General features: G+C 46.8%; 1 protein-coding gene and 1 long non-coding RNA gene across 2 annotated transcripts; one reads left to right on the top strand and one right to left on the bottom strand.

Annotated features, from left to right (window-relative positions):
- Nucleotides 1-1,467: 1,467 nt before the first annotated feature.
- Nucleotides 1,468-2,409, top strand: LOC138813433 (olfactory receptor 1M1). Its single transcript, XM_070001858.1, has one exon. The coding sequence runs from the start codon at nt 1,468-1,470 to the stop codon at nt 2,407-2,409; it is 942 nt and encodes a 313-aa protein (XP_069857959.1).
- A 13,440-nt stretch (nt 2,410-15,849) lies between these two features.
- Nucleotides 15,850-27,772, bottom strand: LOC138813854 (uncharacterized). The gene is made up of 3 exons (XR_011367869.1): nt 27,674-27,772; nt 19,458-19,518; nt 15,850-16,003 (listed from the first exon to the last, which is right to left on the bottom strand). It is a non-coding gene; the product is annotated as an uncharacterized lncRNA (long non-coding RNA).
- Between the last annotated feature and the right edge of the window lie 212 nt (nt 27,773-27,984).

The raw sequence follows: 27,984 nt of genomic DNA on the forward strand, positions 1-27,984 counted from the left end.
TATTCCATTGTGTATAACCATTGCATATAAGCAATGTTCCTTTCCATTCATCTATTGATAGACACCTAGGCAGATTCTCAAACAAGGCTCCTGTGAATATTGCTACAATATATGTGGGTGTGCATGTATGTCTATTGCATGTGACGTGCTTTCTTTTGTTATAAACCACAGCATGGCTAGCTAGATCTAGAAGACATCTGTTTTTGTTTTGTTGAGATGTCTTCCTATAGTCTTACATAGTGATTACATGAATAAACCTTCCTACCAATGGGTATGTAAGGGTTTCTTTTGCTTCACATCCTGGGCACCATTTATTGCTTGTGTCTTTTATAGCCATTCCAACTGGGGCGAGATGGTTTTCTCCTTGTACTTCTTTGGGTAGCACTAGGAAGAGAATCCATGCCTATGTGTTGATGAGACAAGTGTTCTACCACTTGAGCCATACCTGCAGGCCCTTTGTTTTTGTTGTTGTTTTGTTCTTAGGTAGGGTCTCGCTGATAATTGCTCAGGCTGATCTTGGATTCATAACCTTCCTGCCTCTACTGCTTTAGGAGTCATTGTCAATTTGGTTTGCATTTCCCAGCTGGCCAATTGTCATTGGGTTTTTTTTAATGTATTATTTATAGGTTGCTTAGGGTTTTATTTGTTTGTCTGTTTTTGTCAGTCCTGGGGCTTGAACTCTGGGCCTGGGCACTGTCCCTGAACATTTTTGCTCAAGACTAGAGCTCTAACCACTTTGAGTCAGAGCACCACTTCCAATTTTCTGGTGGTTAATTGAAGATAAGAATTTCACAGGCTTTCCTGCCTGGGCTGGCTTCAAAGTTTGATTCTCAGATCTCAGCTAACGGAGTAGCTAGGATGACAGGCGTGAGACACCACCAGCACCCAGAAGTTGCCTACCATTTTAACCAAGCTTCTCATTCATATCATTAGTATTTACAACTCGATGACTTTTTTGTTTGCTTCTTGGTAATTTTTCAATCCATACATTAACTTCTTGGCTGGCTAATACTCCTTAGATATCACTTCCACCTGGATTCAGTTTTCTTAATTTGGAAGCACATCCTTCAACAGTTCTCTCCTCAAGAATGCATGCAAGATTCCCCTCTCTCAATCTTTATACAAAAGAAGATAAGGCAACAGCATAAAGACTATCAGCCAGGCACCAGTGGCTCATGCCCGTAATCCTGGCTACTCAGGAGGCTGAGATCTGAGGATCTTATTTCCAATAAACCACCAGAAAAGTGGAAGTGGCACTATGTCTCAAAATGGTAGAGCGCTAGCTTTGAGCCTAGAGTTCAGGGACAGAGCCCAGGCCCTGAGTTCAAGTCATACAACCAACAGAAAAAGAAAAAGGAAAGAAAAAAACTGTCAGGGTCATAGATAAGAAGTGAGAATTGTTTTTAAAATTATCTCCATGGTGCTTAGGTAACGTCTCCTGTTCATGTTTCCAGGGGAACGGTACTCATGGAACCCCAGAACCGAACCAGTGCCTCTGAATTCCTCCTCCTGGGACTTTCAGAAAAGCCAGAACAGGACACTCTCCTCTTCTCCCTGTTCCTGTGCATGTATTTGATCACAGTGGTGGGCAATTTATTAATCATCCTGGCCATCTCCTCGGACCTCCGCCTTCACACACCCATGTACTTTCTCCTGGCCAACCTCTCCCTGGTGGACCTCTGCCTGGCCACCGACACCATCCCCCAAATGCTGGTAAACATCCAGACCAAGAACAAAGCCATCTCCTATCCCTGCTGCCTCACCCAGATGTATTTTTTCCATTTCTTCGGCATCATGGATAGTGTCTTAATCTCCGTGATGGCTTACGACCGCTTTGTGGCTATTTGTCACCCTCTGCACTACACCACGATCATGAGCCCACGCCTCTGTGGATGGCTGGTGGGGGGCCCATGGGTGTTCTCCTGTTTTGTGTCCCTCACCCACATCCTCCTGATGGCCCGGCTGGTGTTCTGCGGCCACAACGAACTGCCACACTATTTCTGCGACCTCACCCCTCTCCTCCGCCTCTCCTGCACCCGCACTACAGTGAACAAGATCTTCGTGCTCCTTGTAGCCGGCATGGTGATCGCCACACCATTTGTCTGTATCCTGGCCTCTTACACGCGCATCATCGTGGCCATCCTGAAGGTCCCCTCAGCCGGCGGCAGGAAGAAAGCCTTCTCCACCTGCAGCTCCCACCTCTCGGTGGTCACCCTCTTTTATGGGACCACCATTGGGGTGTACCTGTGCCCTTCGTCTGTCTGCACGGCTGTGAAGGAGAAAGCTTCTGCGGTGATGTACACAGCCGTCACTCCCATGCTGAACCCCTTTATCTACAGTCTGAGGAACAGAGACCTGAAGGGGTCCCTGAAGAAACTTGTCAATAGGAAAATCACATCGTCTTCCTGATGATCGGGGTGGGGCGGGGGCGGGAGGAAAACTTCTCCTGGTGGGGACAAGCAGGAGTTTTTCAGGGGGTCAAATGGAAAACTCTGGGGTCCTGGAGTAAAGTCTGGAACTGTATGGGTGGAGAGACAAACTCCTTTGAAATTTGAATGAAAGAAGCACTGAAGGAAATGTGCTCTGTGTGTGTGTGTGTGTGTGTGTGTGTGTGTGTGTGTGTGTGTGTGTGTGTGTGTGTGTGCGCATGCGCGCGCGCTGTGTGTGTCCTGGAGCTTGAACTTAGGACCTGAGCACTGCCCTTGAAGTTTTTCATTCAACACTAGTGCTCTATCTAGCACTTGAACCACTGTTCCTGTTTCAACTTTTTTTTTTTTTTTTTTGGTGGGAGTGGTTCCTTGTAGATGAGTCTCCCAGACTTTCCTACCCAGACTGGCTTTAAGCTCTAGTCCTCAGGTCTCAGCCTCCCAAAGAGCTAGGATTGCAGGTGTGAGCCACCAGCACCAGAGAATTGAACACTTTTTGATGGCATTGTTAATTATTGCCCCAAATACTAGACCCAGCAAGCAGCCTTCCCGGGGTATGTCACACTGGCTTGCAGGAGTGTAAGACTGGATTTCCTTAATTCAGAGTCCACTTAGAACTGAACAAGTAGCCTTGCCTTGCTTATCACCTAGGTATCCTGTCTAAGAAACGCAACCCTGAGGTGACTTTTATCCTGGGGGTGGGGGACAGTGTGGAGTGTATTTACACACATACAGATGGTATAGGTCAGCCACCAGAAAAGAACGTTTGATATGAAATCAACTCACTGCAAGAGGGAAAGGAAAAGAAACAGAAAGCCAGAGAGAGAGAGAGACACACACACACACAGAGACAGACAGACACACAGACAGACTTAGCCATAGCGGGACAGACAGAGCAAACTGAGAAAGTCAGAGAGACAGAGTCAGAGAGACATTGCCATAGAGAGAAAGACAGAAAAATTCTGAGAGTCAGAGAGAGAGCTTGAGAGACATAGCCATTGAGAGACAGAGAGACAGACAGAGAGAGTCAAAGAGAAAGAGACAGAGAGAGAGAGACCTAACCATAGAGAAACAGAGAGCAACTAAGACAGAAAAGCAGAGAGATATACACAGAGACAGAGAAAGTCAGAGATACAGTCAGAGAGAGACCTATCTATAGAGCGACTGTGACTAAGAGAGAAAGTCAGAGAGACAGAGAGACACACAAAGAGACAGAGAGTCAGAGAGACTCTCTCTAGAGAACTGGGCCACCTTCAGAGTCCTGGGGTGGAGTTGGAAGGAGACAATTTTCAAAGCTGAACTTTGGTACTTAACTGCTTTAGGCATATAGACAAGGCTGGTGCTCTAGTAGGTGCAGTTCTGAACACAGACACACGGTGGCAGCAGAAACACATCACCGGCCCCACTTCAAGTTCTTTGGATGAAAAGTTGTGTTTTCCACACAAGGTAAAGATATTGGGATATGTGTGTGTGTGTCTGTGTCTGTGTGTGTCTGTGTGTGTCTGTGTCTGTGTCTGTGTCTGTATGTATGTCTGTGTCTGTGTATGTATGTCTGTGTCTGTGTGTCTGTGTGTGTATGTCTGTGTCTGTGTGTGTATGTCTGTGTGTGTGTGTCTCTGTGTGTGTGTCTGTGTGTGTGTGTGTGTGTGTGTGGTCCTAGGGCTTGTTGTCCCTGAGCTTATTCTGCTCAAGGCTGGTGCTCTATCACCTGAGCCACAACTCTACTTTTTGACTGTTTTTTGTTGTATTTTTTTTGTTGTTGTTTTGGTTTGGTTTTTTGCTGGTTCATTGGAAATAAGATTCTCATGGATTTTTTTCCCTTGCCCAGGCTGCTTCAAACCAGAATCCTTAGACTGACCTAAACCAATTGTACATGTGTAAATACACTCCACCTCCACACTGCTCTCCCAAGGACAAAAGTCACCTCAGGTGACTTAGACAGGACACCTAGATGATAAGCAAGGCAAAGCTACTTGTTCAGTTCTAAGTGGACTCTGAACTAAGGAAATCCAGACTTACACTCCTGCAAGCCAGTGTGACATACCCTGGGAAGGCTCCTTGCTGGGTCTAGTATTGGGGCAATAGTTAACAATGCCATCAAAAAGTGTTCAATTCTCTGGTGCCAGTGGCTCACACCTGTAATCCTAGCCAATCAGGAGGCTGAGATCTGAGGATCATGGTTTGCAGCCAGCCTGGGCAGGAAAGTCTTTGAGACTCTTATCTCCAATGAACCACCAAAACAGCTAGAAACAAAGTAGTGACTCAAGTGGTAGAGCACTAGCTTTGAGAAAAAAAGAAAAAGAAAAGCGTAAGGACAGTGAGTTCAGGCCCTGTGTTCAAGCCCCAGGACAGAGAGACAGACACCTGTCTGATCTGTCATTTTAAAAAATAGCAATACATGTGCAATGTACACTTTTCACCATTTAGAAATAACAGAAATGATATACATATTGTGTGGTTAATGTGAGTCATCCTCTACTTCTTCCTAAACCAGATTCCCACCGGTGGCTCACACCTGTAATTCCCACCACTCAAGAGGCTAAGATCTGAGGATCATGGTTCAAAGCCAGCCAAGGCAGGAAAGTCCATAAGACTCTTATCTCCAATTAACCACCAGAAAACCAGAAGTGGTGCTGTGGCTCAATTGGTAGAGCACTTGCCTTGAGCTGAAGCGCTCAGGGATGTAGCGACCGTCTACTCGACCAGCGAGAAAGAACGACCACCACACCAGGAGACTTCTCAGATCACGCTTTATTGGAGAGCCTTTTAGTTGATGGGAGAGCTTGGGCGCGAGAGAGTGTGCACCCGAAACATAGCCGCTTATATAGGGAATAGGAACGCGGGTCGGTCTATTGTTGGTCGCCTGCCTTTCACCGTCACCAGGTGTCATGGGATTGGCTGGGGACTCTACCTGGCTTGCGCACGCGCAAAGCTCAGGCGTCCCGCCAAGCACCGTCTAATATGGGGTGGTTACCTCAAAGCTGCAGGGAGTGGGCGGAGTCTCGCCCCGGCTCCCTACAGTTCCCCCTTCTTTGTTTTTTGGCAACAGGTAAGAGTAGAGGTTGGGCCTCTGTCTAAAACATTAGGACCTTGCACTGGCCTTCGCCTGAGGGGCGCACCTTCCCCAGTGATGACCAGGCCCGTCCGATGCCTTTTTTGCAGAGGTGGGATCTTGGGCATCAACCCACTTGCAACCCAGCATGCTCTTCTTGAGGAGATGAGAACCATCTCCTCAAGTGCAGTGCACTTGCCTTGCACCCTGTCCCAAATTGCAAATTGCATACCTGTCCCGGTGCAATGGGATCCCCTGATCCCTCGGGGTGCTAAGGCTATGCAGAATGGTAAGGCTTAACTGCCTCTTAGGGCCGACAGCCAAATCTGGGGTGAGGATCCACTCTCCAAAGCGGCTAATGCTTGCAAGATAACAACCTTGTCCCTTCTGGTTTGGGCTCGAAGGCGACAGACCAACCATAGGCAGACCACGCATCCTCCCAAGCAGCAGCCTAAAAACATTCCGACTCCCACCCGCTCTTTGGAAAAGGACACCGCAGAGGCAATCCAGTCAGTAAATTGTAACAGCCCACAGCATCATCGGTTTAGCTATCACAGGGATTGCTATTAGCACTGTTGCTAACAGCAGGAAGATCAGCTGTATCAGGAGACGAGTGGATGGCATCTTCAAGAGGGGGTTCTTCTGCAGTCTCCACCGGCCTGGTCAGTCTCGTTGGCACCCAGTGAGGTACTTCTTGACTCTGTGGAAAAACACAAACAGCTCCCCTGGATCTCGTTATTACCGGATCCGGTCCATACCATTTATTATTAATAACATCCTTCCACATAACCATGTCTTTAGTATCCATGGAGTCTCTTGTCATATGCCGATCTGCGGCAGACTGATCGTTGTCATTTAGAATTAAAAAATTAAGGGTAAAGAGCGCAAGAGAAAGTCTTTCCCTGGGGGACGCGGACTCAGCAATTCCCCCTTTTTGCTTTTGAAGCATTTCTTTTATGCTTCGATTAGCTCTTTCCACTATACCTTGTCCTTGAGGATTGTAGGGCAATCCGGTGGTGTGGGCAACCTGCATTTGTGCGCAAAAGGCGCGAAAACCATGGGAAGTATAAGCAGGGCCATTATCCGTCTTAAGTCTAAGGGGCTTTCCCCAAGCTGCCCAAGCTTCTAAGCAGTGTATTCTGACGTGAGACACCTTTTCTCCTGCCAGAGGTGTGGCATGAATGACACCAGAAAAGGTGTCCACAGACACATGTAAATATTTCAACTTACCAAATTCCGTCAGATGAGTAACATCCATTTGCCATAGGGCGTTTGGTCTCAACCCCCTGGGGTTTACCCCCACATGGGGAGGATGAAGAAAGGTAACACAAGATTTACAGGCTTTAACAATATCTCTTGCCACATGCCTGGACAAATTATATCTTTTCCTAAGGGTATTAGCAGGTATATGATACAATCTATGAAAGTCTTTTGCCAATTCTACAGGATCAGCAGCAACCAGAGCCACAGCCCGAGTTGCCTGGTCCACCAAATCATTACACTTTGCCATCGAGCCCGGCAACATAGAGTGGGCACGAATATGTCCAATATAAAAAGGATGTTTTCTGTTTAAGATAAGGGATTGAATCTGTAACAAAACATTAGAAATTGTACTGGCCTGCTTAACTGAAGCAGCAACTTCAAGAGAAGCAACGGCATTTACAACATATAATGAATCAGAAAATAAGTTAAAAGGTTGATCAAATCTTTTAAAAACTTCAAGCACAATTAAACATTCAACAGCCTGTGGGGCATTCGGCCGAAAATTAAAGACTACCGGCTGTTTGTGTCCTTGAACAAAAAAGGCACCTTGTCCAGATTTTGATCCATCCATAAAGATGGTCAGGGCATCAGCCAAGGGCTCCTTTGAAGTGACAACAGGAAAATACACTAAATTTTTGTTAACTATGGCAAGCAGAGGATGCTTAGGATAATGATTATCAATTACATTTGGAAATGAGCAAACAAGAATTGCCCACATATCCATTGTGGCTGCTAAAATTTCAACTTGCTCACAGGTGTATGGAATAATTAATTTATCTGGAATTTTTGCAAAGTGCATCAAACAATACTTTATACCCAAAATTGCCTCTCTTTTTTTTTTTTCAGACCAAAATTGCCTGTTTAGCCACTAATTCAGGAAAATATTGAACAGTTTTTGCTCCCACAGAATCATAGCATTCATAGTTAGCCTTTGAAGCAAGGCAGTGGTATAATTGGCCGTCACCCCATAAGTCCGGACTGCCTCAACTAAATCTTTTAACTGGGAGTAGGAAACTGGCTCAAAATTTCTTTCATTAGTAATTGGATTTTCAAAAACTGGGAAAGCGGCTGCCAGCCGCGACCAGGTGTTTTCTTTTATAAAGTGACTCTTCCCTGCCGGCGGGCACTGTGGGGGGGCCAACGGGTGAGGGCCAGCTCCGTTTCCTCTTCCTGGCTGCTGCGGTACTCCCACCCCTAGGGGGCGCCACCCCCCATATCTGTCTGCCTCGTGCTCCACCGCAGCCTCTTCTAACTCTTCACTATCAGCTGGATCGAGCTGCTCTCCCTCCTCCTCTAACATTTCTTCCTCTGAGTCACTCACAAGATTACTATATTCTTGGTCCCGCCCTTCCACATGTAGGGCTGAGAACCGGTTTGCTTTTAAAGAAGGGCATAGGGGTCTCCTTGAGATCCCCTCCCTAAGACCCTTCTCCTTTTGTGAGGGCTGCAGTCCCTCCTGCTTTAATTCTTTAGGATCCTTTTGTCTTTTTTCCCTTTTTCTTTTAGGCCTATTTTCCTCCCCCTTACTGGATGCTGACTCTGATAGACTATCCTGATGTTGCGTTAGTACTTTGCGTCCTTCCTGGATTAAATCAAACCCTCCCTCCTCGAGGCAAGTGCGCACCATCAAAAAGACAAGCCACAAGGGAAGAAGCAATGCAAGCAACCAATAAATATCTAAATCTACAGTGAACAGCATACCGGGGGATATTTACCGACGTCCCCTCTCTGCGTGTTGAGTTCTGGCTCCGGTTCAGCCTCTCGCGCGGGTCCCATCCCTGGTTCGTTCCCGGGTTTCGGCACCACTTGTAGCGACCGTCTACTCGACCAGCGAGAAAGAACGACCACCACACCAGGAGTCTTCTCAGATCACGCTTTATTGGAGAGCCTTTTAGTTGATGGGAGAGCTTGGGCGCGAGAGAGTGTGCACCCGAAACATAGCCGCTTATATAGGGAATAGGAACGCGGGTCGGTCTATTGTTGGTCGCCTGCCTTTCACTGTCACCAGGTGTCATGGGATTGGCTGGGGACTCTACCTGGCTCGCGCACGCGCACAGCCCAGGCGTCCCGCCAAGCACCTTCTAATATGGGGTGGTTACCTCAAAGCTGCAAGGGAGTGGGCGGAGTCTCGCCCCGGCTCCCTACACAGGGACACCACCCAGGCCCAGAGTTCAAGCCCCAGGACCCACCAAAAACAAAAAACAAAATATCAAAGCCAGCCCAGGCAGGAAAATAAGTCTGTGAGACTCATGTCTAATTAACCAACAAAAAAAGCCTGAAGTACAGCTGTGGCTCAAATGGTAGAATGCCAGCCTTGAGTGAAAAAGCTAAGTTCAAGCCTTCAAGTCTGTCCTAAGTTCAAGGACAGCCAGACACATATGCCATACACACATATACAAAAGAGTGACCAGTTTTCTTTTGAAACTAAACCAAGAGACCAGGAGTCACTCGCAGAGGTGATTAAAATTTGCTAGTCTTCATGAGGAGGAGGGAGGAAATGAAAGCAAAGGATGCTGGGAAAGCGGGGATGAGTCATCTGTTCCAGTCAGTCAGAGGGTTGGGGGGGGGGGCGGGGGCGTGGGTTGAGGCAGAGGCTGACTTGATCCTAGGGTAACAATCAGGTGTTTGAGCGTCAGGAAAGAGGACCATCTCCACTTTCCAACACAAAACTTGCTGCTGTGCAAGACAGGAAGTCCCACCCTCTTTCCTCCAATCTCTTCCAAAATGAGGGTAATGAAATCAGCCTTCTTATCATTCATACATGGAAGCTGAAAACTCATTTCTTTTTTGTTTCTTTTTTCCTTTTCTATTTGGTCATAGAGCTTGAACCCAGGTCCTGGGCGCTGTTTCTGAGCTCTTTTTGTTCAAGGCTAGTGCTCTACCACTTTGAGCCACAGCCTCACTTGCAGTTTTTTGGTAGTTAATTGGAAATAAGAGTCTCACTTTCCTGCCAAGCTGGCCTCAACCCACGATCCTCAGATTTCAGCCTCCTCAGTAGCTAGGATGACAGGCATGAGCCACCAGTACCCAGCAAAAATTCATTTCTAAGAAGAGAAAGGTATCACAATTTTTTAATTTTATTATTATTATTAACTCTGTGTGTGTGTGTGTGTGTGTGTGTGTGTGTGTGTGTGTGTGTGTGCACGTGTGCACGTTCTTTTTTGGTACTGGGGATCAAACCTAAGACATTGCACTTGCTAGACAAGCGTTTTGCCAATGAGCAACATCCCAACCATTATTATTATTATTATTATTATTATTATTATTATTATTATTATTATTATTATTATTATTATAAATACCAGTCCTGAGGCTTAAACTCGGGGCCTGGGTGCTGTCCCTGAGCCCACTTTTTTTTTCTTTTGCTGGTCATGGGGTTTGAACTCTGGGCCTGGGCGCTGTCCCTCAGCTTTTCAGCTCAAGGCAAGCGCTCTACCACTTGAGCCACAGCACCACTTCCAGTTTTCTGGTGGTTAATTAGAGATAAGAGTCTCACGGACTTTCCTGCCCAGGCTGGCTTTAAACTGTGATCCTCAGCTCTCAACCTCCTGAGTAGCTAGGGTTACAGGTATGAGCCACCAGTGCCCAGCTCTGAGCTCACTTTTGATCAAAATTAATGTTCTGCCACACTGATCCATGCCTCCATATCCAGCTTTTTGGTGGTTCACTGGAGATCAGAGTCTCACAGACTTTCCTGCCTGGGTTGGCTTCAAACTGTGACCCTCACATCTCAGCCTCCTGAGTAGCTGAGATGACAGGCGTGAGCTGCCAGTGTCCAGTAAAATCCAACTTTTTTGTTTCTGCAAATGCATGAGAGCAGGTCACAGTTGCCTTCCTGGGCCTTGGCTAAAGGGACCTCAAAGATACCACCAGCCAGGGTATTAACTTTGGGCTTCCATGAGGGTGGTATTTGAAGAGAGACAAACCACACCATGGGAATGCATTTCCCTTCCCCTGGTGTCTCCTCCAGACCAGTTGAGCACAGGTGTTTGCACCGGAGAGAAACAGGGCAGCTACACCTCCTCTTCTCATAGACAAAGGAAGGGCAGCATGGGGACAAAGGGACAGCTCAGTTACAAATGCCAGTACTTGGCAGGGATTCCTGCATTCCTCAGGGAGGGGGAGGGGCCAAAACCTGGTCACCCCAGGACTGGGGACCCTAGAGACACCCCCCCCAATCTCTGCTGGCTTGGCTGGTCTCATCTCTCCAGCCATGGCTTGTGACAGAGCTCTGCCTAGCATGTCTGAGGCTCGGAGTTCATTACAAACATGCATGTGTGTCTGTCTGTCTGTCCATCTGTCTGTCTGTCCTAAGGCTTGAACTTAGCTTTTTCACTCAAGGCTGGCACTCTACCACTTTGAGCCACAGCTGCACTTCCAGTTTATTTTGTTGGTTAATTAGATACAAGAGTCTCCCAGACTTTCTTGCCTAGGCTGGGCTTTGAACCATGATCCTCAGCTTTCAGCCACCTGAGGAGTGGCTGGAATTATAGGTGTGAGCCACCATCAGGTGTCTGGTTGAAGAAGTAGAGGATGATTCACATTAACAACACTATATTTATGTCATTTATGTTATTTCCGAATAGCAAAGAGTGTGCATTGCTATTTTTTTTAATGACAGATGAGAGGTGACAGAGCTAGTCCCTTGATTGGAGCATCTGAGATTGGTTTACATTTATAATTAAAACATATTGGATCCCATATATATACATCATTATCACTGAAATCCTAATGATGGAGCTGCTTCAGCCCTGTGTCCAGTTAAAAATATTATTCCAAAAGGTTGTAAAGTGGACCTGTGGCTCAAGGAGTAGAGTGCCAGCCTTGAGCCAAAAAGCTCAGGGACAGAGCCCAGGCACTGAGTTCCGGCCCTAGAAGGACTGGCATTCCTTCTCTGTCTGTCTGTCTGTCTGTCTCTCTACATATATGTTGTTTATTATTTATACACATATTTTATTTATATATGTATACACATATATTTATTTATATACATATATGTATATAAATACATGTACTATACATATGCATATAAATATATACATTCATATATAAATATATGTATATGTGTATATACAAATATATGTACATATGTATATATATATTGAAGGACTTACCTCTCCCCTCTTGATCCAATCTTTTTATGCATCTAAAGAAGGAATGTAAAGGAAGGACCCCACATTTCATCATGGACCTAACCTGTAGGGAACTCGGAGGTCTAGCTGTGAGACCAGGAAAGGGTTAAAAGGTTGGAATACTCAGAAGGCCCAAGAACTAGACCCTGGAAAGGTCGAATCATCAAGCCAAGACAGATGTATAAGTTACTCCCCTACGTGTGTTTAAGTTAGAGCTGTCTGGACACCAAAAAGCTAGAGTCCTTGGAGATAAGATCTCTCCCTTCTGAGCCCTAACTGTTAACGAGTCTGTTATCACTATGTACACCAACTATACCCCATGTTAACAGTTGTAACCACAAAGGTAGGTCAAGACCCCATTTTCTGCCCGGACTTGTAGTCACCTCTCCTGGTCTGAACTAAATAAAAGCCTAACGCCAACCCCACCTCCTTGCACAACCTCCACGCCCACAGGAGTGCTTCTCCTTCATACACAGTCCTCACCTGTTGAGGTTGAGTACGGCTGTTCTTTCTCCTCCATTTTCCTAACATACATATGGATAGATGTAGATACATCTATATTTGATATGTGTAAATATATATATGTGTGTATAGATGTGCGTGTGTAAGTATATGTATATAGGTGTATAGATATTCACATATGTGTAAACATGAAAACTAAAATGTTAGTGGACAGAGAGCACACGACACTTCTAGTTCTGCAGTTCAGGCTGGGGACCTTTCCCTGGCTCTCACATGGATGTCACCTCTGTCTTCTTCCTTAATCCAGAAAGGCTGCTCAAGTCCCGGGGAGCCAATCCTGGCCTGGGAACAGGTTCGAAGGCCCTTCCCGTCCCGCCCCTCTGGGGGATTAGACCACTGGCATACATTTGATACCCATTGGATCCCATCCACCCGGCTGCTGGTGCCCTGGGGAAGGAGGGGTGGCCGCCATGTCTGTGAGCTGGGCCTGGGGGCTGGACCCAGGGGTCAGGAGTGGCCCACACATCTTCCTGATGCCTTGAATGGCCGGGCAGGGACCCCCTGGAGGCCGGCAGTGGTTCCTGGTGCTGCTGGGGCTCCGATGCCTGGTGGTGACAGGTAAGGGGCTCCAGCTGCCTGGTGTATGGGGAGGGAGTCCATCTTCCAATGGACTGTCTACCGTGAGTGTGGGGGGGGGCGCGCGTGCACGTGTGTGTTCATCCACACCTCCTCTGTGGCCCCCAACTTCTATCCCAAAATCCCCTCCCCTCCTTCTTCCCCTCTCCTGTCTTTTTTTGTTTTCTTTACAAATAGAGCCCAGGGTCTTTACTGAAACATGGTTTTGCATACTGTTGTGTCCAATGACCTGAGAAAAGGGCCTGGTGTACAATCAAGCTTTCCATAGATGTTGCTCTTGTGACTTGGGTACTATATGGTGGGAGTGGGCAATATGGTGGCCAGGGGTTACCTTGGCCCTCACTGGGGTTGACTCCCAACTTTACAGACTTGATGGTTCTGATAAGCACTGTATTTAAGCCAGGTGCAGTACACCCCACAGCTCATGCCTATAATCTTAGCTACTCAGGAGGCTGAGATCTGAGGATCACCAGACCAGGCAGGAAAGTCTGTGAGACGCTCATCTCCAATACACTACCAGAAAACCAGAAGTGGTGCTGTGGCTCAAGCAGTAGAGGGCTCGCCTTGAGCTGAAGAGTGCAGGGATAATACCCAAGCCCAGAGTTCAAGCCCCATAACCAACAAAAAAAAAAAAAAAAGGAAAGAAAGGAGAAAAGGAAGGAAGGGGGAAAGAAAGGAACAAATGAAGGCAGGAGAGAGGAAAAAGGAAGAAAGAAAGGAGGGAGGAAATGAAGGAGGAAGGAGGGAGGGGGGAGAAAAGAATGAAGGGAAAGAGAGAAGAAAGAAGGAAAGAAGAAAAAGAAGGGAAGGAATGAAGGAGGAAATGGAGGAAGGAAAGAAGGAAGGAAGGAAGGAAGGACAGGGTATTTCATTTTGCATAAGGGACTGTTGCGATGACCCAATGGTTAACTGATATTATTCTGCATGGATGCACATGCATAGAGCAGTGGCCTAGTGTGTGTGTGGACCTGGATTCCATTCCCAATACTGCAGGGAGGGGGAAAAAAAGATAATAACTCTGAAGCAGACACAGAAGAAAGCAAATACACAGATTTTTAAAAACCATTTGTTTCCCATGCTGAACCAGGAATGGATTTCCCAGTGACATTTCCAGACCTGTGTATGGTCTGCTTTGATCCTGTGCACCCTTCCTTCTACCCTCTCGTGTTTTCTCTCCACACACAGCCTGTTCTTCCTCTTTTGTCTTCTACTTTTTTTGTTTTCACATATAAGAAAAGTAAAACACACACAAACACACACACACACATATGTATAGCTCATTTTTCTGGGTGTAGACAGTCTCCCGTAGCATGATCTTCTCCTTTACCACCCATTTATTTTTTCCTGCAGACAATATCATTTTGTTCTTCTTTGGGGCTAAGTAATATTCCATTATGTGGAGCTGGGAAGGTGGCTCAGTGCCTTGCATGCCTGAGGCCCTGGGTTCGATTCCTCAGCACCACATAAGAAAAAAGAAAAAAGCCGGAAGTGGCGCTGTGGCTCAAGTGGTAGAGCGCTAGCCTTGAGCTGAAGAGCTGAGGGACAGTGCCCAGGCCCAGAGTTCAGGCCCCATGACCGGACCCCAAAAAAAAAATATTCCATTATGTAGCTATACCACATTTTCTTTCTTTTACCCATTCGTCTCTTGATACACACCTGGCCTGTTTCTCTTACCTTCATTACATAGTTTCCCATCACACATGAGTGTGCAGCCATCTCTAGGGTCAGCTGATTCTCTTGGTGGTTATATACCCAAGAGTTCTAGAGCAGGATCATATGATAGATCAATTTTTTAAAACTTATTTGTTTGTTTGATTTTTTTGTCCGTCATGGGGCTTGAACTCAGGGCCTGGGCACTGTCCCTGAGCTTTATCACTCAAGGCTGGTGCTCTACCACTTGAGCCACAACTCCATTTCTGGCTTTTTTGTGGTTAATTGGAGATAAGAGTCTACAGGACTTTCTGGCCCAGACTAACTTTGAACCTCAATCCTCAGATCTCTTAGCCTCCTGAGTAGCTGGGATTACAGGTGTGAGCCACCAGAGCTGAACTCTTTATCTGTGTGTTTAAGATAGGAATTGACACCTCCCCCCACCCCCGACCCCCCAGTCATCTTAGATTCACTGGCTGGAGGCTGAGTGAGTTTACTAAATTGCTTTCTTTGGTGGGGGGGGGGAGCAGATTTTTCATGATGACAAGCAATAGTTTTGCAATTGGAAATCAAGGTATCCTCTGAAGCTGGGTGCTTACCCTCCCCCTAAAAACTACAATCCAGGAGAGAATTAAGCCTCTAATTTAAAAACTTGTCCATCTTGATGCAGCCATTAACTTTATAACTTTATCTGATAAGATAAAATTCTCCTAAGAACCAAGAAGGAAACGTTGCTTGTTGTTTGTTTGTTTTTGTTTTTGTTTTGTTGTCAGTAGTGGAGCCTGAACTCTGGGCCTGGGCACTGTCCCTCAGCTCTTCAGCTCAAGGCTAGCACTCTTCTGCTTGAGCCACAGATCCACTTCAGCTTTTTCTGCCTATGTGGTGCTGAGGAATTGAACCCAGGGCCTCATGCGTGCAAGGCAAGCACTCTACCACTGAGTCACCTTCCCAGCCCTGCTTGTTGGTTTTGTTTGTTTGCTTGTTTTTGGCAGTCGGGGACAACAAATATTTCCCAGGAACTGGGTCCCTCAAGGAGCAAAGAGAATAAGGATCTGAGAGGTTGAAAACAACTCATCCCCCCCCACACACACACACACACACACTTACTTCTAATCTCTCATTCTTCTCCTGTTCCATCTTAAGTCCTTCTCAGGACTCCCCACCCCCACCCCCCAACTATTCCCCACATGGCCAAAAACAAAAAGCAAAACAAAAACCTGCTTCACTCTTTCTCCTTTGGCCTCTTCCTCCAGCTGTTCTGGCCTTCGTTTCCACTGGTTTATGCCACGGAGTCTTTGCGCTGTAGTTCTGTCTGGGACAGGGGTAGTGTCTGCACGGCTTCTCTCACTCTCTGTGTTCACTTCTGTCCAGGCACATCAATTCTGGAAAAAATAAACCAACAGCTGCTAGAATAAATAGGAGAACCTGAATAGGGATTGTTTAAACTAGGGTTCCTTTTTATAAATGTTATTATAATGCTATCAGAATCTGGCCCATGTTTAGAAAGTCAGTTAAAGATGGAACAGACGGATAGATGGATGGATGGATGGATGGATGGATGGATGGATGGATGGATGGATGGATGGATAAATGGATGGATAAATGGATGGATAAATGGATGGATAAATGGATGGATAGATGGATGGATGGTACATGTTGACACATTCAAGCATTTATCAAAAACCAGACAGCCTGGCTAGGAAAGGAAGAGCAGGCAAGAAACTTTCTCATTCATTTAATTCTAACTTTGTAGCCTTGTTCCCCCTCCCCCCTCCCACCACAGTCCCCCAACTTCAAAGCTCCACTGTCAAATAAAAAATGTAGAAAAACCAAGGGGTTTCAAGGTGGTCCTATCTGTGCTTTGTGAAGCTGAAATATGGAAAAGGGAGTGTCACCAGCCCAGGCTGCCTCAGTTTCCCCCAAGCTCCCCCAACCCCACCCCCCCAGGAAGAAGCAGAGCTCAGGCCTCCCTGCTCAAAGCATATACATCTCCATCTTTGCATGTGGAAGGGTTTCAAGTCAGGTTTGGGACTCCCAAATTAAAGAAAGGCCAAAGCCCCTCCCTGCCACCCAGCCTTCTGCTGCTCCCCAGGACTGCCTTCCGGTCCTGAGCTGCAGGCTGGACACACCCCATGGGCACAGGTGAAGGAGGGGCAGCGTGGCAGACTGGATGTCAGGAACAGAGCGTGATGGACGCTGTGCCTCAGTGTCCCCAAAACCCACAGAGAAAAGGGAGAGGAGGGAAATAGACATACACACACACACACACACACACACACACACACACAGCCTCCTCTGCACAGGTCACAGAGGGAGAAGAGAGAAAGACACTGGGGGGGGGGAGACAGACAGAGAAAAACAAAGACAGACAGACAGACAGAAAAAAAGGGAAGAGGAGGAGGAGGTAGACCAGAAAGGAACAAAAAAAAAAAAAGGAGGAGGAGGAAGCCATGCACTGGTGGCTCACACCAATGAGCTAGCTACTCAGGAGGCTGAGATTTGAGGATGGAGGTTTGAAGCCACCCTGGGGCAGGAAAGTGCATGAGAGTCTTATCTCCAATAAGACTCCAATTCAGAAAAGGCTGGAAGTGGCACTGTGACTCAAAGTGGTAGAGTGCTAGCCTTGAGCACAAAGAGGCTCAGGGACAGGGCCTAGGCCCTGAGTTCAAGCCCCAGAACTGGCACAGTAAATTAATTAATTAATTAATAAAAAATACTGTATAGGCATGTATGAGGTACCAAGGTGAAACCTCTTTGGAAAATTACTACACACTACAAAAAGGAATATCCGGCAGGGGGAGGGGGCAGGAGGGAGGGCCTATAGAATAGAACAAGGATCCTACTTAAACCTTTCCTTGGGTCTCTCTCTCTTTCTCTTTCTCACTCTCTCTCTCTCTTTCTCACTCTCTTTCTCTCTCTTTCTCCTTCCCCAGATCTACCCTCTAGTCTTGTCCCAATGTCCTCCCTGAGTCTAAGAGCTCTTTGCCAACCAGGCACCAGTGGCTCATGCCTATAATCCTAGCTACTTAGGAGGCTGAGACCAGAGAATTGTGGTTCAAAGCCAGCCTGTGCAGAAAATTTCCCCCCACCTCTCCACCCCCACCCCACCCCCATGAGACTCTTATCTCCAATAAACCAGTGAAAAAAGCTGGAATTGGTGCTGTGGTTCAAGTGGTGGAATGCTAGCCTTGAGCACAAAGAGGCTCAGGGACAGTGTCCAGGTCCTGAGTTCAAGCCCCATGACCAATCTTCCCCCCAAAAAATATGCACCTGGGGGTTCAGGGTTTAGCCCAGCGGAAGGGCGCCCGCCTGGCCCGCACAAGGCCCTGGGTTAGGTCCTCAGCCCTGGAAAAAAAAATGCACCTGCTGAGGAGGGGGCGTGGCTTGCCCTGCATTGGGACTTGATTGATGCTTGGAGTCACCCCCACCCCCACCCCTATCTCTCTTCCCCCTCCAGGCAGCTGGTTTCTTTTTTTTTTTTTTTTTTTTTTTTTTTTGAGGCTCTGTTTCCTTAACCAACCTGTACAAATAGAAACCGAGGACAAACAGAAACGCAGACAAATAGAAAGTCTCTCGATCTCCAATTTAATCCTTATTTGTAAGAGCAGATTAACAGGGGATTATGGAGGTGAAAATAGCCCAACATCAACATTCAATACAAAAAAACCAACAAATGAGCTGTTGCAATCATGGTTCTTGTCTAACTATGACTAATGATCGTAATGATTAATATAATCATTAGGCATTCCTGTGGTGGTATGTTTTGTTAGGATTTTGTTTGTTTGTTTGTTTTGGCCAGTTGGAACTCAAAGTGTCATGGTTATTAAGTGTATAGTGCCTGTTATACCTCCTTAATACATCCTCAATCAAGACAATTCCTCAGGGCAAGAATTTATAAGTGCTCAACTCTTTTTTTTTTTGAGGAAGGGGGAAGACCATGGTTCCTTATGAGAACTGTAAAAACTATAGCCCTTTTTCTTTACATGAATTGCAAATAGACCAGGTGTGGTGATGAGTGCCTGTAATCCCAGACAGGAGCATTGTACAACACAGCTGAGGCCAGTCCAAGCTACCTAGTGAGATCCTCTCTTGAAAAATCAAAGATGGGCCCAGCGCCAGTGGCTCACACCTGTCATCCTAGCTTCTCAGGAGGCTGAGATTTAAGAACCATGGTTCAAAGCCAGCCCGGGTAGGAAATTCCGTGAGACTCTTATCTCGGATTAACCACCAGAAAACCAGAAGTGGAACTGTGACTCAACGTGATAGAGCCCTAGTCTTGGGCAGAAAAAGCTCAGGGACAGTGTCCAGGCCCTAAGTTCAAGCCCCAGGACTAGTAGGAGAGAAAAAAAAAAAAGTAGAGAAAACAAAACAAAAACTGGAAATGCACTTTGGCTCAAGTGATAGAGTGCTCACCTTGAGCTAAAGAGCCTCAGGGACAGAGCCCAGGCCCAGAGTTAGAGCCCCACAACCGACAAAAAAACAAAACCCCCTAATTCACAGAAACAAACTGTCCAAAGATGAATACAGTAATCCCACCCTTGTACAGTCCAAAAATTAATGATGATGACTTTTTTTAATCAAAAGATTAAAGACAGGCACAGAAACCCCATCAGTCAGGCAAGCGTGTCACTCATGTTTAAATCATTGCATGATCTGTGGAGTGTTTAACCCACCCTTAATTTTCTGAAAACGCAGGATGCACCCCTCCATACACACACACACACACACACACACACACACACACACACACACACACACACACAAGTTGTTCCCAAAAAGCAAAATAAAAGTTATGGAAATGCCTGCAAACCAAACACAGAATGTGCTTTAACTTACATACTAGAGTGAAAACGAGGTTTGTTGAAGGTGGTGGCTCTCAGGTGGAAGTTGGGTGACACTGTGGGGAAAAAAAAACAAAACCAAAAATAATCGCTGGGGCCTGAGAAGGTGGCTTAGTGGTAGAGTGCTTGCCTAGCGCTCATGAAGCCCTGGGTTTCATTCTTCAGTACGACATACACAGAAAAAGCCCATGGTGCTTGTGGGTCAAGTAGTAAAGTGCTAGCCTTGAGCAAAAGCAGCTCAGAGATAAACGTCTAGGCCCTGAGTTGAAGCCCCGGGACTGGCAATTATAATTGTAAAATTATAATTATGGTAGTAGTAGTAATTGCTGGGCACCAAGGGTTCACGCTGGTAATCCCAGCTACTCAGGAAGCTGATATCTGAGGATTACAGGTTCAAAATCAGCCCAGGAAAGTCCATGAGACTCTTATCTCCAATGAACCATCAAAGAACAGGAAGTGGAGCAGTGGCTCAAGTGGTAGAGCATCAGCCTTGAGCAAAAACCACTTAGGAACAGTGCCCAGGCCCTGAGTTCAAGCCCAAGCACAAAACAAAACCAAAACCCCACAATTAGGGAACAAGGACCTGAACTAAAAAGCATGAAAAAAAAGTTCATTTTTGGCATAGTAATAGGGCGCATCACAGTGATTTGTGACATTCTCATAGGTGCTCAGAACTACTGTGCACATGGGGTAGAAGCAAATGGGAGGCACCTGAGGGATTGTGGAGTGTCTACAATGGTGGGTGGTCTTCCAGGGACGAGGGTCCTTAACCCCATATTTATTCCAAAAACAATAGTGAGCAAGGAAGAGCAGTGGTGTTTCGTTTCAAAGCAGTTGAGGCAGAGGGAAACGTATACAGGTGAGGTGGCGGGGACTACAGGAGTTGCTTCAGCTGTCACCCTTGGCAGATAGAACAAGGGAGACTTGATGGAGACAGAGATGGCATCATTTCATGGGGAGGGGGGTTGGTCCTGTGAATCCATTCATGAGCTCGCATTTCCTGCAGATACCAGGCCACACAAGCAACAGGAGAAGGCTCTGTACGTGGGATGGGTGGGTCTGAGTGACCGTGGCTCAATTAACTTTAATAACTAGGAGAGTTGCTCTTCATCTTCCTCCTACCACCCCCCCTCTAACTCCAGGACGGGCTCTGGTCTCCCACTCCAGTGTCCCTGATCAGATGACAACCATTCTGTGACACACAAGTGTTTCCCAGAACTGGGTGGATAGTGGCCTCGCTTGCGTCCCCAAAGCCACACTTAGAGACCAATGAGTGCTATTTACTCCAAAGTCAGCCATGCAGAACACAGTCTCCACAACTCCCACACCTTCCTGCTTTGTTTGCTTTTTAAATTAGTTTTTTTCCCCTTTCTTCTCAACGTTTGCTCCTTGCACTCAAAGAAGAAGTCAGAAGTACAGCCTGAAGCATGTGGAAATGAAGATGACCAAAGGACACTCACTGAGAGCTGTTCAATGGATAGTATAGGGCCAGGCATTGGTGGCTCACATCTGGAATCCCAGCTCCTCAGGAGACTGAGATCTGAGAATCATGGTTCAAAGCCAGACCAGGCAGGGAAATCCATGAGACTCATTGCCACAGTGCCTTTTTTGAGTGGTTCATTGGAGAGATGAGAGTCTCATGGACTTTCCTGCCCGGGCTGGCTTTGAACCATGATTCTCAGATCTCAGTCTCCTGAGGAGCTGGGATTCCAGGTGTGAGCCACCAGTGGCACAGCACTGTGGCTCAAATAGTAGAGTGCTAGCCTTGAGCAGAAAAGGCTTATAAACAAATGCCTAGGCCTTGAGTTCAAGACCCAGGACTGGAAAAAAAAAAAGAAAGAAGCAAGAGAGAGAGAAAGAAAGAAAAAAGAAAAAAAGAAAGAAAGAGAAAGAGAGAGAAAGGAAGGAAGGAAGGAAGGAAGGAAGGAAGGAAGGAAGGAAGGAAGGAAGGAAGGAAAAGGAAAATGAACTGGGGAGAGAGGAATACAGAGGGAAAAGGAAGAAGAAGGAAGAAGAGAATGAGAGAGGAAGAGAAGGAGGGAGGAAAAGAGGGAGGGAGAATGACCTGAGAGAGACAAAGCCTGAAGCTAAAACACACACAACGATTCCAATCTACTGGGTGCCTTGCCTCACGCCTGTCATCCTAGCTACCCGAGAGGCTGAGATCTGAGGATCCTGGTTTGAAGCCAGCCCTGAGAAGGAAAGTCTGTGAGACTTTCATCTCCAATTAATTACCAAAGAACCGGAAGTGGGGCTGTGGCTCACAAGATAGAGTACTAGCCTTGAACAAAAGAGCTCAGGGACAGAGCCCAGGCCCTGAGTTCAAGACCCATGACCAACAAATAATAATAATAGCTAATAATAATAATAACTGAGCAGAAAAGTATTCACTTTCTGTCACTGTAACAAGATACCTGAGATATATCGGCTGATAAATAGAAAAGGCCTATTTATCTCTTTTGGCTCATGAAAAGCAAAAGAGAGAAATCAGAAGGAGCTAGGTGGCCACAGTCAGCCTATGAAGACCCCGCTGCGCAAGCAGGGTGGGCGCCACCCAACCCTGGCACTCAGGGGCCTTTGAGAGATGCAGTGGTCTGGGTCTGAGCTGTCCCCAGTGCCATGTGCTAAAGCAAGACATAGTCCTCAGGCCTCCTAAGCAGCCAGGCTTTCAGGCCTGTGCTATGGGCACCCGGTGAATGTGTCTCTGATTTAAAAGAGTCATTGGGAGGGGGGAGGGTTGGCATGGCCCAAAAAGAAATGGACTCATTACCTGACTTATGGAACTGTAACCCTTCTTTATATCACCTTTGTAAATTGAAAATTAAAAGACTTTTAAAAAAAGTCACTGGACACTGTGGATCATGCCTGTAATCCCAGCTTCTCAGGAGGTTGAGATCTGAGGGTCATGGTTCGAAGATAGCCTGGGCAGAAAAGTCCATGAGGCTCTTACCTCCAATAAACTACTCAGATCTATTCAATAAACTACTTGGCGCTGTGGCTCAAGTGGTAGAGTGCTAGCCTTGAGCACAGAGAAGCTCAGGGACAGTGCCCAGACCTGAGTTCAAGCCCCAAGACTAACAAAAAAGAAGAAGAAGAAGGAAAAAAAGAATCATTCGTAATGATGAGAATTTGTTATGCAAGGGTTGTTGATAGAGATTGCCCCTCCACCCCAAAATACAATTGCAAGCCAGAATTTTCTACATTGCTGCAGAGGTCACACTAACCTTCCTTCTCCCTTCTCCCCACCCCACACCATTCCTTCCCAGGAGGTATTGCATGTCTGGACACCGGCACCCTGTTGAGCCTGCTCACAGCCCCAGGAATCCTGGGTAAAACTCATGTCCTGGGAGCCCAGCCTTCTGCAGGGGTGCTGCACCCACAAAGGTCCCTCGGTCCTGGGGGACCCCTGGAGACATGGTCACCGTCCAGAGTGGAGAACACAAGCAAGTCCTCTGTAGATGCCAGTGAGCAGCCAAGCAAGAGGAAGCCGGACACAAGGGCAGGGCCCAATCCAGTCCCTTTGGGGTCATCTGAAACCTCAGAGGGGGGCAGGGGTCCCCAGAGACCAGGGGGAGTCCCAGGTAGCCCCAGGCCCACAGCTCAGACCCAACTACACCTTCCACATGCCCAGACCAGGACCAGAAATGGTAAGTGCTTACTTTACATTTTTATTTTTGTTTTTCCTAACTAGATAGCACCTTGGTAATATGGCTGTTGTATTGCCTTTGGTTGTTTTAAAATAGTTTCTGGGTTTTTTTATTTCTGTCTTTTATATATATGTATACATATATATATATATACATGTATATATGTATATATACATGTATGTATATATATGTATATATGTATATATGTGTGTGTGTACACATATATATGTATATATGTCTGTATATTAACTGTAATAATGAATGGTAGTAGGCAGGCACTGGTGGTTCACACCTGTAATCCCAGCTATTCAGGAGGCAGTGATCTGAGGATCAGGGTTCAAAGCTAGCCAAGGCAGGAAAGTCTGTGAAACTCTTAATCTCCCATGAACCACCAAAAAACAAAAAAAGCCAGAAGTGGGACTGGGAATGTGACTTAGTGGTAGAGTGCTTGCCTAGCATGCATGAAGTCCTGGGTTTGATTCCTCACTACCACATAAACCAAGAAGTGGTGCTGTGGCTCAAGTGGTAGAGTGCTAGTCTTGAACACAGAAAGGCTCAGGGACAGTGCCCAGGCCCTGAGTTTAAGCCCCAGGACTGGCAAAAAAAAGCCAGAAGTGGAGCTGTCGCTCAAGTGGTAGAACACCAATCTTGAGTGAAAAAGCTCAGGGACAGCACCCAGGTCCTGAGTTTAAGTTTCAGTACTGACACAAAACAAACTAATGGGTATCACTGTGGCATTTCCAGACCTGCAGAGCTTGGACTAGAATGAAATACACCCCCTCCATCACCTTCTCTCCCACTGGTTCTCCTACTTCCCAAATGCTTTCCTTCAGCTATCAAATTTATATTTCTTTTCTTCCTTCCTTTCTTTTCCTTCCTTCCTTCCTTCCTTCCTTTCTCTTTTAAATCTGGTCTCTAAGTATGGAAGACAATGTGTGGTGATTTTTATCATTCAGTCTGTTTTGTTTTCCTTAACATAGTCTCCCAGTTCCATCTGTTTTCATGCAGAAAACCCCTCTGAAGTTCCTGACTTTATCTTCTTTTAAATGACATTGTGGGCATTTACCTTGAACCAACAGTAGATGCTGTGTTGCTTAGGGATGGGGAGACTCCATACCAATCTCTCTCTGGACATGATCAGATCTCCCTCTTCTTCCTCACCCGGACACTCACTGATCACTTACTGTATACCGGCTCTTACTATTGATTACCTTTTAGGAAGTGTTTGCTTTCTACCAAAAAGATCCAAAGCAAGTCAGGACATTGAATCTCCACATCACCTGGAAAGGCTTGATAAATGTTTTGTAGAATATCGTGCGCCATGAACATGGAGGTTTGATGATGGTGGCAGGTAGGACTTAGAGGATCTGATGGGTTTCTCACTGAGATAGGAGAGAGCTTGTGGACTTTATTTTAGTCAGTCATGAGGCTTGAACTCAGGGACTGGGCACTGACCACTTGAACCAGAGCTCCACTTTCAGCTGTTATCGGAGATAAGGGACTCACAGATTTTCCTTGCCTGGGCTGACTTTAAACTGTGATCCTCAGATCTCTGCCTCCAATTACAGGCATGAGCACCAATGTCTGTTTTATTGGTGGTCTGTTTTTAAAGGCCCACCCCAGGCATGAAATAAACACAGCTCCTGGGCCGGGCAGCCACTCAAGGCAGGCCCTGCACAGCAGGCTGCAGAGTTTGGGTTTGCTTGTGAGAAGTTACAGAGGAATCCAGAGCCAAGGTGGGGACAGGCCGGCTCTGCATTTTTGAAAGGTCACCGTGCTGGCCAGAGGAGATGAGCTGGAACAGGGTGGGGAACCTGGGGTGCTCAGATTGCTGGTGTGAGTCAAGAAGTTCTTCACGTCAGAGCAGAGAAGGAAGGAGGGAAGGCGGGTGGGCGTGGGCTCAGGTGAGGCAGCAGGCAGGACCCAAGAAATCATTGAGAACATTCCAGAAAGCACCAGAAGCATTTCACCAAGCTTCCTTCCTCCTTCCCCCAAGGGATTCCCTGCACCGCCTCACCCAGGGACTCCTAAGATTTTTACACTTTTTTTCTCATTTAACTAATACTTTGTCATTGTTGTGATTATGGTTGGTTTGAAATGAGGTCTCAAAACACCTGGGCTCAAGCAATCCCTCTGGCCTCGATCTCCTGAGTAGCTGGAACCACAAGCACACACCACTGCACACATCTTCCTCGCCAACTATTTGAGAGTCTGTTGTGGGCCCTGTGTGGGGATACAGCCCAGACTAAGAGAGATACAGCGAATCAATGAATGGACATTTAGAATATCAGTGTGTTCAAGGGAAGAAAGGAAAGTGGGGAGGCAGGGAAGGGGGAGGAAGGGAGGGAAGAGATGTTGTGGAGAATCAGGAGGGGTCATCAGGCAGACTTCTTTGAGGAGGTCACTTCTGAGCCAACACAGGGTTAGACTAAGCAGATGTGCCCGGGGCAGCGTGGAGGGAAGCAGACATGCCGAAGTGAACCTGAGGGATGGAAGGAGGTGATGGAGGAGACTATGGTGAGGAAATAGCATGTGCAAAGATCTTGGGGTTGGGCCATTGGAGGGCTTTTGCAGTGAATTTAGGCAAAGGTTTGGAAAAGGCAAAGAGGAAGGAGACAGGGAGCCACCATTATTCCAGTGATATATATACATATACAATATATACCATATACATAATAAGATACATAACACTGGAATAATATATAATATATATCTTTTATATATCTAATGCATCATATATATCATATGTAAGACATATATCTTATACATAATATATCTTATATATATCATAGATAAGACAGATATATATATATGTGATATATATATTATTTTTTGTCAGTCATGGGGCTTAAACTCTGGGCCTGGATGCTGTCCCTCAGATCTTCAGCTCAAGGCAAGCGCCCTACTACTTGAGCCACAGCACTACTTCCAGTTTTCTAAGTGGTTTATTGGAGATAAGAGTCTCACGGACTTTTCTGCCCAGGCTGGCTTTGAATCTTGATCCTCAGATCTCAGCCTCCTTGCTAGTATTACAGGTGTGTGTGTGTGTGTGTGTGTGTGTGTGTGTCTGTGTCTGTGTCTGTGTCTGTCTGTGTCTGTCTGTGTCTGTCTGTGTCTGTCTGACTGTCTGTCTGTCTGATTCAGAGAAGCCTGACTTCAAAAATCACTCTCTGCCTTCTGTATTTTTTTTTCAAATTAATGTCTAAAATCATTGCTGTGGCAGTCACACGCACAGGAACACTCTGTGATCTGCTCCCCAGGCTTTAAATGAAGCACCAGTGCCATGCAGGGGGAGGTGAGGAGAGAGTCTCTGCAGCCCAGGGTTACAGAGGTTGGGAGTGTGGTTGGCGCTGTGCGGCCTGTGGGGACACCAAACAGACATCATGGCAGGCTAGAATCCAAGGAGGACCATTCACCCTATGGCAACCAGGAAGAAGAGAAAGGGAGTGGAATGGGAGGGGGAGAGAAGGAGGGGGGAGAAGGAAAAGGGGGAGAGGAAGGGGAGGAGAAGAGGAAGAAGGGAAGAAGGGAAGAGAGGGAGGAGGAGGGGGAGTGGGGGAGGAGAAAGGGAGAAAGGAGAGGGAAGGAAGAAAGAGAGAGGGAGGAGAGGGGAGAGGGAGAGGGGAAATAGGAGGGAGAGGAGAGGGAGGGGTAAAGGGATACAGAAGAAAGGGAAGGAGAGGAAGATGGGGAAAGGAAGAGGCAGAGTGAAAAGAAGGAGGAAGGAAGGAAGAAGGGGAGAGGAAGGGGAGGGAGGGAGAGGGGAGAGGTCACACATTCCCAGGGACTTCATTTCCTCCCACTAATAACTCCCCTCCCCAGAAAATCCCACCCCTCTGTCTCCCCAGCTGTCTCTGGTGGAGTAACCTGAGACTAAAGTTTCTCCCTGACTGTGTCCCTCCAGGATAGCTGGGATTACAGATGAGCTCATCACAGCTGACTTATTTGTTGAGATGGGGTGGGAGGCAGCTCTCACTTTCTTTGTTCAGACTAACTTCAGACTTACAAAAATCCCCCCTGATCTCCGCCTCCTGAGTGGCCTGGATTTCAAGTGGGAGCCATCGTACTCAGGCAGGGCTAGATATAATTCTTTCCTATTCGTGTGTGTGTGTGTGTGTGTGTGTGTGTGTGTGTGTGTGTGTGTGTGTGTGTGTGTGTGTGTTTCCTAGACAAAGTCCTTGACTATGACCTCCACGCACTAAATATCATCGAGACAAATCCTCCCCCTCTCCATCAGCACAACCAAAATGGTTTGCAAGGGGACAGCTGTGGTTCTGGAAGTTTCCTCAGTGCCTTTCTTTTCCCAGTTAGGATCTGACTCTATTCCGCTTTAAATCCGCGCACAGTGTCCTGCTGTGCTGCGACTTGGGGCGACATCTGTCTGCCTCTTGCATCTTGCAGCTGACCACAAGTCCAGTCGGGCAGAAAGACCTCAGAGCCCCGGTGACTCAGGAGGTTTGAGAAAAGGTGTGACCCGGACAAAAGGTTAAATAAATGCCATTCTCAGGTGCTGGATTTTAATCCCCAGACTACCAGCACCCTGCGCCCCATCTTCTCTGCTCACCTGGTGTCTGGTATACCAAAAAGTTGTCACACTAGGCCGCTGTGGGGATTTGAACTCGGGAGACCTCTAGTTCCCCTTTTGATGTCTGGGTCTGACATTCTCAACTCATTCTTTCTCCTCTGTGGAAACTCCATTCTCTCCAGCTTCTTCCAGCTCCAGCATTTTAGTGACATAGGAAGGAAAGAAAGAAGGAAGAATGGGAGGAAGGAAAGAAGGAAAGAGGGAAGGGAGGAAGGGAGAGAGGGAAAGAAGGGAGGGAGGGAAGGAGAGAGGGAAGGAGGGGAAGAAGTATAGATGGAAGGAGAAGGGGA

This window comes from Dipodomys merriami, unplaced genomic scaffold (genome assembly GCF_024711535.1).
Source record: "Dipodomys merriami isolate MVZ:Mamm:240054 unplaced genomic scaffold, mDipMer1.0.p SCAF_6, whole genome shotgun sequence".
Classification (NCBI taxonomy): Eukaryota; Metazoa; Chordata; class Mammalia; order Rodentia; family Heteromyidae; genus Dipodomys; species Dipodomys merriami.

Excerpts from the sequence above, each read along its gene's own strand:
- LOC138813433 (XM_070001858.1), top strand. The coding sequence starts at position 1,468 with ATGGAACCCCAGAACCGAACCAGTGCCTCTGAATTCCTCCTCCTGGGA.